The sequence below is a fragment of the Euphorbia lathyris genome, chromosome 9 (genome assembly GCF_963576675.1).
Source record: "Euphorbia lathyris chromosome 9, ddEupLath1.1, whole genome shotgun sequence".
NCBI lineage: Eukaryota > Viridiplantae > Streptophyta > Magnoliopsida > Malpighiales > Euphorbiaceae > Euphorbia > Euphorbia lathyris.
In genome coordinates, this window is record NC_088918.1 from 30,169,502 (window position 1) to 30,180,446 (window position 10,945).

The following is a 10,945-nucleotide window of genomic DNA, read 5'->3' on the forward strand; positions in this document are numbered from 1 at the left end:
TATATCATTTATAAGGTATTAGGAGTAAAATTTCTCATAACCGATAACAATTACTGTGTGAGTGAAAAGGAAGAAAACATTTCAAATAAATTTCATTTCCTTGTGAATTGTGTACGTACAGAACACCTAACTTTGTAAAAGAGTTGTCAATTCTTGTGAAGTGGAATTAAGTAGAGCAAAAGTTGGAGATTGACAACCTAAATAATACAGTTGAGCTTTTAAGACCTTCTATGTCAAATTTATTGCAAATGTTTTGAGTTTAAACTATAACTTCTTCCAAAAATTCTTAATTCTTCAAGTGATTAAAATAAGAGCTCCAAAATATTAAAATATTTCGCAGCATATTTCCTAGTACAACAAATATAAGTTGTGAATAATTTCTCTCCTATTTAATTAATATTGTTTACAAATATATATAGAGAATACATGCATAAACCGGTAAATGATTATATCAATGCCGCTCAAGCTGTGTATGTTGATGACGAACTAACAGCTTGTCTCGTAATAACTGAAACCTACTCCAGTGTAATGGTTTTAGTAAAATCATATGATGTCTAATCAAATGAAATGTATCGAACCACTAGAGCTTTGGCCGGTACCTTATCACGAATAAAATGTAAATCAATTTCCAAATATTTCCTTTATGGAAAACGAGATTTGCAATTAAACAAATCACACTCAAATTATCGTACCATAAAATAAAAGCTAATTTAAACTAGGGCTGAATACGTCATTTGTCCCCTGAACTTTTAAAGTATGGTGATAGCCTTCTGAACTTGCATAAAATGTTCAGCTAGCTTCTTGAATTTGCGTAAAATGTAAGCAATTGATCACTCTGTTGCAAAAAAAAGTAAGTTAAATATTTCACATGTCTTAAAAAAAGTAAAACAATCAAGATCGGTGCATGAGGTTGTAATATTAGAGAATACAAGGTTTATAGTTGAGCAAGTAATAACTTCATTTTTAATCTATTATTAACCGCATTTAACTTCTTTTTTTGCAACCTAGTGATCAATTGATTATATTTTACGCAAGTTCAGGGGATTAACTGAACATTTTATGCAAGTTCAGAAGCTATTGGGGCACTTTGAAAGTTTAGAGAGTCAATCAACCTTTTTGGACAAGTTAGTGGCCTCCGTCGAATCGGATCTAACTTCTATATGCACTTGGTTTTTATTAAATAAAGTAAGCAATACCTAACAAAATAAAATAACAACAATTTAGGAATCTCCATTGAAGAGACCCCTGGACCCCATATTTTTTTTTTGAAAGAAAGAAAAAATCTTATAAAACAGAAGATAGAGCTGTACAGATACAGGGGGAGGGTCAGAAAGCCAAACCGTCCTATCTATGCCTGAAGTAACTGCACAAGCTAAAGAATGGGCAGCCGAATTGGCTGTTTTACGAACAAAAGAGAGGGAAGCATCTCCTAAGTCTTTCAAGAGAAGTCTGCAATCCTCAATGATTAGATCCAGAGCTGAATTTCCACTAGTTTCTCGCTTGATGGCATACACTAGCAATTGGGAATCAGTCTCCATAACACATTTCGTCTCCCTGCCTCCTTTAACCAGCTCAGCGCCTCTCGGCAAGTCATCGCCTCAACCAGAAAAGGGTCCAGCCGACAGTGTAAGGTGTCGTTGCTCGCTGCAATGAATTCTCCGGCACTGCCCCTTAAGACGAAACCAAAGCCTGCGTGACCCCAGTCTGCAAAGATCGCACCATCCATATTTATCTTGAGCAGCCCATGTGGCGGACAGCGCCACTTCAGTTGGTTCGGCTCCTCCCCACCGTCAGCAGCCGTGTGCCGGGTCTGAACGGCACGCCAGTTCGACATAAACTGAAGAACAGATGCATGAAGAAAAGTTGGTGTAGAAGATTTGTGAGACCAGACCTGATTATTGCGGTAATCCATAAAAACCAACAGCTCGTCGCCACCAAGTCAGCCTTGCCAGGTATACTCGACATCACTTTCCTCCAAAAATCCAAGAACGACGAACAACCGTCAATCAGACCAACCAAACCTGTCAAACACCAGAATAACCGAGCTCTTCTACATGTAATTAGCGCATGAAGATTATCCTCCTCCATTAGATTGCACATAGGACAGATATTGCTAATCGGGACCTTACGGGATCTGAGCGCTTACAGCGATGGGAGGCAGTCGGATAAGGTTCGCCACAACATATTTTTAATCTTAGGAGATACCTTAAGAGACCAGACTGATTCCCACTGAAATCCAACAGCTAGCGGGTTCACTTGGGGCCCGATCTGAAGTAACTGCAATTGCCAATAGGCACTCTTCACTGAGAATTTCCCTCTTGAGTCCCAGAACCATTCCCACGAGTCACCAACAACCCGTAAACTAAGAGGAATGTTGCGAATAAGCTCGATATCTCTTTCTACAAAAATACCTCTTATGAGTTGCAGGTCCCAGCCTCTTGATACAGACCGAAGACTCGCCACCTTGTCACTATCCAAGCTAGTTAGAGGATGACTTTCGACATATGGATTAATCGGATCCGGGAGCCAAGGTTCATCCTAAATTTTAATAGATTCCCCAGTCCCAACCACTCTCCTAGCTCCAGAAGATACAAGTGACTGGGCTGCATGAATACTACGCCAAATGAAGCTGGGCTTAGTGCCCACCTCAGCTTCCAGAAAAGAGGTAGTGGGGTAGTACCTGGCTTTGTAGACACGGGCCAATAGTGAGTCCGGGCTGGTAAGCAGGCGCCAGCCTTGTTTAGCCAACAGAGCAACATTAAACAGGTGTAATCTACGGAAGCCCAAACCTCCTTCCGCCTTTGGTAAACACAGCTTCTCCCATGATTTCCAGTGGATACCTCTCTCAGCTGTGCCTGACGAGCCCCACCAGAATGAGTTCATCATGCACTCCAGATCCGCACAAAGAAGTTGGGTAAGAAAAAATAAGCTCATGGCATATGAGGGAAGAGCCTGGATGACAGATTTAAGGAGAACTTCTTTACCTGCCCTGGATAAGAGTTTAGATTTCCATCCTGTTACTCTAGCCCTGACCCTGTCAGCAATATACTGGAAGACTTGAGACTTACACCTTCCCACTATCGCTGGCAAACCCAGGTATGTAGCAGTACCCGTCCCTCGGGAGATCCCAAATAATGTGCTTAAAGCAAGTCGCAGGTCAGCATTACAGTTCTTACTGAAAGAAATAGATGATTTTGTGAAGTTCACTTTTTGCCCAGAAGCTGCTTCATATTGGTGCAAACAATTGAGAACCTCCAGACTCTCCTCGCTACTGGCTTTGAAAAACAGGTAGCTGTCATCAGCAAAAAATAAATGAGAAATAGATGGAGTTGACCTCGCAATACGACACCCGTGAATCAGACCGTGAGCTTCAAGAGCCTGAAGAGAGGCAGACAACCCCTCCGCACAAATTAGAAAGAGATACGGGGAAATAGGGTCCCCTTGTCGAAGTCCGCGCTGCGGCAATATGGGGCCAATAGTCTGATTATTGTGAATAACACTGTACCTGACCTTAGTAACACACTGCATAACCAGGGATATCCATCTGTCATCAAAGCCCAATTTCTGCATCATCTGTCCCAAAAAACCCCACTCCACTCGGTCATATGCTTTAGCCATGTCAAGCTTAAGAGATACATATCCTTGTCGCCCTCGAGTTTTGTGCTCTAGGTAATGATTAACCTCAAAGGCCAGCATAACATTGTCTGTAATAAGGCGCCCTGGAATAAAAGCACTTTGGGTTGGAGAGATGATGGTATTCAGTACCCTTTTGAGTCTATTAGCAATTACCTTGGCCAAAATTTTGTATATGACATTGCATAACGCAATTGGTCTCAAATCAGAGACTCTCTCAGGCGTTGCCTTCTTTGGAATCAGGACAATGTTGGTATCATGAATGCTCTCAGGAAAATCCCCCTCATTTAGCCACTTTATACAAGACTGAACAACATCCGGTCCAACCAAGCCCCAATAGTGTTGATAAAAGCATGGGTTGAACCCATCAGGGCCAGGGCTTTTATCTGGGTGCATGGAGAATACTGCCTTCTTAATTTCATTCTCTGTATAAGGTTGTAACAATTCTGTATTCATCTCAACAGAAATTTTTGAAGAAACATGACTCAGTACAGGAGCAGCCACACAACCAGAAGAAGAGAATATGTCCTTGAAGTAATTAGAAATAAGAGAAGATAAACCTGAGTTCCAGTCGATCCAGTTACCTGCCTCATCTTTCAATTTTCTGATCTCATTCTTCTTTCGTCTGATGCTAGCTGTCGAATGGAAAAATTTAGAGTTCAGATCTCCTGCCTTAAGCCAACGTGCCTTGCTTCTCTGCTTCCAGTACATCTCCTGTTGAAGGAGAAGCTCATCAAGGCGACTGCGCGCTTGAGCAAAGGACTCACGGTCCGCCACACTATCTTTATCTTTTAGCCTTTTTATAACCTGTCGACAGTGCCGAATCTCTTTCTTAAAGCGATTCCGAACAGCCATTCCCCACTTCTCAAGAATCTCGCCACACTTTCCTTGCTTATTTAGGAGATTGTTGTCAGTACTGTCTTGCCAAGCTGCCTTAATCTGATCCAAACAGTCCGCCTCCTCAGTCCAGGAGTTTTCAAAACGGAACCGCCTACTCCCAGGCCCTGTGTTGCTGAGTAGGGATAGGAAGAGCATAGAATGGTCACTACAGTGAGCATCTTCATTACTGACAACTGCGGAACTGAACAGAGAAAACCATCTAGTGTTAGCAAGAGCTCGATCAAGTTTCTCTTCAATAGCACTAGCAGTACCCCTACCTCTCTCCCAAGTATACTCATACCCTGTCATAGAACTTCAGCCAAACCACAGTCAGTTACCGCTGCGTTAAAACCTCTCAGAAGCGCGGGAGGGTGTCTATTGCCGCCCTGTTTTTCTGATTGAGAGAGGATGTCATTGAAATCACCAATCACTACCCAAGGATCATCACTGTTTGAATATAGACTTCTTAACATCTGCCAAGAATCCGCCCTCCGAGACCTTTCAGGATAACCATAAAAACTGGTTAATCGATACTCCGGTAAACCTAGTAAAGTAACTTTGAAATCAATATAGTTAGAAGAGAAGCCTAACAGATGGACAGAGTTAGGCGTTTTCCACAGAAGAGCTAGACCCCCTCCATTATTAACAGGGTCAACGAAGAACAAACCGTGGAAGGAGAGCTTCTTCTTAAGGGCTTCAACTTTTAAACGACTACACTTGACCTCCATTAGGAAGATGAACTCGGGATGAAGACTTCTAGCAAAGTCGACCAGCTGACGAACTGTCCGGGCATTCCCGATCCCCCGGCAGTTCCAAGATAAGAGACTCATTTGTCATCGCGAGCCGGGGGTCCGCGGCTCGCCTCTGAGATTCCACTGATATTGAGATTACTGTCCTGCATACTGTTCTTCACCATTTCCATAAGCACTGTCGAGTTGCTCTGTTTACTGTCAACCCCCGTCCTCTTCCGCTTAGGATCAGAAAACTCAATACCTTCTTCCTCAAACTCTTCTGTAGCACCAGTAGTTATTTTGATACCACCCCGAGGATTATTTTCTTTATCCCCTGCACCAACTGAACACTTGCCTCTGTTACCAAAGCCTGGCGGGACTACTGAGGCTACCTTTGGAATGCACACAGGACAAGTTGTTGATTCCATCCCTGTATTGTTATTAGGCCCAGTAGGACTTCTAGTTTGAGCCACTAGTTGAGGAGGACGATTCAAAAGGAACTTCGACTGTGGCTGAACCGAGGAGCGGCGAGTGGGAGCTCTAAGCCCAGGTCCATAAGGTCTCTCCACTGCTGACGGATCAGTCACCTGCAGTAGGGCTGGGCAAAATTTATCAGCATGCCCGATATGCCCACAGACAAAACAGAACGTTGGCAAACGCTCATACTTGAAATTGACCCAAAACACAATACCACCAGTCACACTAATCTGCATTTTTCGTTTCAATGGGGAGAATACATTGATTGATACTCTGATACGTAAATATGTTCTCGCAATCCCTGTGAAATTATTCGGGTCCGCTTCTAGAAAAACTCCTACAAAATTACCAATGCTAGCTGCAACACGTTCAGACATAAAGCCAACTGGGAGATCATGTACCTGAATCCAGAAATCGGCTTGAGATAATTCAACATCCATCGGGTTTTGTCCTTCCTCCAATTGTTTGAGGATTAGTAAATGTTGCTCAAAAGTCCAGGGGCCTCCCTGTACAACTCTATCTCGCTCCCACGGATGATAGAACTCGAAACGGAATAGGTTTGGCCCCATATCTTCAACAAAAAGGCCCTTTGAAGGACTCCAAACATCCACTAGAGTCGTTTTCATAAATGAGCTTTTAATCGGACGGTCCGTGAGGAAAGTACCAATTAAACTCCAGCTCTGTGGCCGGGGTAGCGATTCCGTTTCCTCTTGTTGCAGCACAAGTCCGGAATTAACTTCCTCCTCTAGAGTAATCCGAGCGCTTCTGTCAATGATTGACTCCATATTACTCTTAATTGCAGAATAAACAGTAACAGGATGAGGAGAGGGTCGAAATTGGGGGAGGGGCGAATTAGGTTTATCGGGAAAAATAGTACCGCGAAGTCGCCGGTGATGAGGGATGGCGAGGGTCGATTCTGAGAGGTGAGTGAACTTTAGTGAAGGAGGGTGAGGGAAGCAACGGCGGTCGGTGGGAGTGAGGGAAGAGGAGGTCGGCGGCAAGGTTTGCTCGACAGATGCGAGAACTTCTGATATTCTTATATTAATTGCTAGATTATATTATACCCCATATATTGCTAGATTATATTATACCCAATTGATAATATCTCTAAATTGTCACCTATAGGATAGGACTTGGTACATTTATTTATTTCACATGATATAGCAATAGATGAAAAAGCTATATATAGCTTTTCCAATGAACTCAACATTACTCATGAACAAGTAGAAATATAGTGCCTTTTACAGTGAAACGTACAAAAAATATTTAATTAAATTTATTACAATAAGTTCATATGAGTTGGAAACTGCTACAAAGTAGTTGCAATAATAAGCAACTACCTATACTAGGTTGCATTTTATTTTTTCATCTTCCATAGTTGAAATCTACAAACTATAAAAACCCATCTCCCATTAATATCAAATATCACTTTCTTTCAATTAATTTCAAGGATGGAAATGGAAATGGCAATGGCTAGTCTATTTTCATACTTGACATTGATGATGATTTTAGTATTAGTAGGAGTTAATGAAGTCGAGGGTCGAGCATTTTTTGTGTTCGGTGATTCCCTAGTTGACAGTGGCAATAACAATTATCTAGCGACCACTGCTCGTGCGGATTCACCGCCTTATGGCATTGATTATCCCACTCATCGTCCTACTGGCCGTTTCTCTAATGGCCTTAACATTCCTGATATTATTAGTAAGTCCTTTTAGTTATCAACTGTTTTGTACATTAAGTATTTTATTATATATATCATTCTATCCAACATTAGATTGGATTAGAAAAGTCGTTTATAACTACAAGTTTGAAGTTTTTTATGTCTACAAAGATAAAAAAATATTATTAAAACCTGTTAGTAAACAAAATGAGTTTTAGTCATTTTATAACAAAATGTAAGTGTTGAAAATTTGTGTAATTTTAATATTTGTAATATAGGTAAATTTGGAAGATTTTAGTAAAAAAATATCTTTAAATGGAGGAAATATCATAATTGTATTTATAGACTTTTAAACTATAAAAATCTTTAGAAATAATATTTATAGATTACCCTTTTAAATTTATAAAGTTGCATAGCTAATTAAAAGAAAAGAATTTACAAAAATACTCCAAACATTTATAGACAGGGGCAATTTTACCATTAACATTTAAAATGATGCAATTATACCTTTAATGTTGGCAGCTAAGAGCAATTTTACCCCTACCGTTGGCAAGTTTGAGTCAATTTCAGACGTTATTATAAAATACAAATATTTGATTTCTTATTCTGTACAAATTGCATGTAAATTGATTCTAAAAAAATTCATCTTTTTTGTGATTTAATAATAGAATTGGATTTACTTCAAAAAAAAATTAATAGAATTGGAGATTAATATTTTTAAATTCCGCAAAATATTTAAATTTTTTGTTCAACTCATACAAAATACAGTAAATTGTTTTGATTTTTTTTTTAAATTTCAGGTGTAATCATATGTTTGTGATTTGTTACTAATGCGTAATAAAGTGATTAATATGTGAAGTGTAGATATTAAAATTCATGTCCAAGAAAACAATTTGATGAATAATTTCTCTAGTTGACCCAACTTGTTAACGTTAGAGGTAAAACTGCTCTTGGTTGCCAACGTTAAAGGTAAAATTACACCATTTTAGATGTTAGGGGCAAAATTGCTTCTATGTGTAAATGTTAGATCTATTTTTACACCTTATCTAAAAAAAATAAAAAAATCAAATGCTTGTTAATTAGCCCCGAATAATGTGAAGATTTACCTACTAATTAACAGGTGAACGAATCGGATCACAACCTGTATTGCCATACCTGAGTCCAGAATTAACTGGTCAAAGATTACTTAATGGTGCTAATTTTGCTTCAGCTGGAATTGGAATCTTGAATGACACTGGCTCTCAATTTGTAAGTTAAAACTATGTCCTAAAACTAATTAATAATATTGCAATGTGTATGATTCTGAAATACTACAATTAATGGTTTTGCAGCTGAACATAATCAGAATGTATAGTCAATTCCAATACTTCGAAGAATATCAGCGGCGGGTTCGAGCCCTGATCGGAGCTGGTCCGACTAAACGACTAGTAAACGGAGCACTAGTCCTCATCACAGTTGGCGGCAATGATTTCGTTAACAACTATTACTTGGTTCCTTATTCTGTTAGATCTCGCCAATTCGCTTTGACAGATTACGTCGAGTTTCTCATTTCCGAATACAAAAAACTATTAACGGTAATCACATATTATGATAAGTCAAAATATTTATATCAGTTACATGATTTAATAGTTTCAACACTTTTAATATTGCAGAGGCTATACCATCTAGGAGCCCGAAGAGTTGTGGTGACAGGCACTGGACCGATGGGGTGTGCTCCAGCCGAACTAGCAATGCGAGGAGCAAATGGCGGCTGCTCTGCCGAACTTCAACGAGCTGCTTCCTTGTACAATCCACAACTTATCCAAATGGTCAAAAAACTTAACCAAAAAATTGGGAAAACTGTATTTATTGGTGCAAACACACACAAAATGCAAACAGATTTCATCAATAACCCTCGAGCATTCGGTACATATATTTATGATAAATTCACTCACTAAGAACACTAAATTTTCTTATTAAATTCTCAATTTGTTTCAATTTTTTTTTGGGGGGTTTGCAGGATTTAGTACATCAAAGGTTGCCTGTTGTGGACAAGGACCATATAATGGACTAGGATTATGCACAATAGCATCAAACTTGTGTCCGAATAGAAACTTGTATGCATTCTGGGATGCCTTCCATCCATCTGAAAAGGCAATTAGATTGATTGTTCAACAGCTATTCTCTGGCTCTGGAAACACCATGGTTCCTATGAATCTTACCACTGTCATGGCCTTGGATTCATGATTATGTTTTGTGATTTGAGATATTAATGATGCATTAATTGTTCCAAGTAATAATTAATTTATAATTTGCATTGTAACATTTCAATGTAAGTTTCCTTTCATCTCTTGTTTCTTTAATTTGATTGTGGAAAACAATATTCTTCAATTTTGTCTGTTTAAATTTCTTATTCAGTCTTGTTAATTTAATACCATGAGGAGAATACAAGCAAATGGGAAAATTATGCTTTGGCTTCAACTCTTGCAACTTTACAATGTTCAAAAAATTGATGGACCTTAGGAAAAAAAATGATAGGGTGAGAAATGAACCGTTAGCTAATTATATGGGATTTTACGGCTCTAGGAGTTTATAATGCATACAAGTATAAATAAAACCTTACACAAGTATAGGTTATATTTAATACAGTATCTACGAAGGTAAGAAAAAAAATTAAAAAGTGCAAAAGAGATTTATGTCCCATGACATGATAAAGGATCCAATATTTCTCTCTATTACTATCTTCCTATTACTGAATAGGGACTTGACTGTCGAAGTGTATCTGAAGGACCGCTCCCGATATAGGTACAACAAGCAAACTCGATAGAACATCTGAATCCTAACTTAAGTAAAACAACAAAATGTGGAGAAAATTTGAAAGTAACAAAGATGATTATTAATTATTATTAAAACTATCACTATTAAAATTTATTTTTATTACTTATCAAAAGAAAAAAAAATTAAAGATAAACTTATTAGGTAACATTTTAATTTAGTAAACAAGAACAAAACAGAAAAAAAAACGTCAGAGAGAACCATAATACCATAATACGGAAGTTTTTTTTTTTTAGAAATGCTTATAATTTCATTAGATAAAACATGAAGAAGTACAACAAGCAAAATGTAAGGAATAAAACCTCACATGATTACAAACTAAAACAAATACAATATCCACGAACGGATAGAAATGACTACAAAGAGCAAAAAGAGCCCATAAAAGGCACAAAAAATACAAAACAACAATATATTTCTCGTTAATCCAAATCTGTAGAAAGACATCTGCAATCCAAACTTCATCCTTTAGACCATTTCGAACATTTGGATCTGAATCTTTTTTTTTTGTTGCAACCACATAGATTTATTGATCTACGGACAAGATGAACCATTTCCGCTCTTGCTAAATCCGAAAAAAGCATAAACGACAGAATAATAGAGAGCAGATATAATCAAACGGATAAAGAGTTCTGATGAAATATATGAACACAAACTAAAAAAACAATAAAAAATATAAAAATCTAACCCGGTGTGAGGAGAAAGAAGGAAGATCCTTCGTCCTCCTCAAAATAGATCAACAAAATAGGAAGAT

At 38.4% G+C, this 10,945-nt stretch overlaps 1 protein-coding gene across 1 annotated transcript; it reads left to right on the top strand.

The window, feature by feature from the left end:
- Positions 1 to 7,165: 7,165 nt before the first annotated feature.
- On the top strand, positions 7,166 to 9,772 carry LOC136206578 (GDSL esterase/lipase At5g18430-like). The gene is made up of 5 exons (XM_065997683.1): positions 7,166 to 7,421; positions 8,501 to 8,628; positions 8,712 to 8,954; positions 9,033 to 9,285; positions 9,380 to 9,772. Exons 1-5 carry the CDS (start codon positions 7,172 to 7,174, stop codon positions 9,604 to 9,606), a joined length of 1,101 nt encoding a protein of 366 aa, XP_065853755.1. The 5' UTR covers positions 7,166 to 7,171; the 3' UTR covers positions 9,607 to 9,772.
- The last annotated feature ends 1,173 nt before the right edge of the window (positions 9,773 to 10,945 follow it).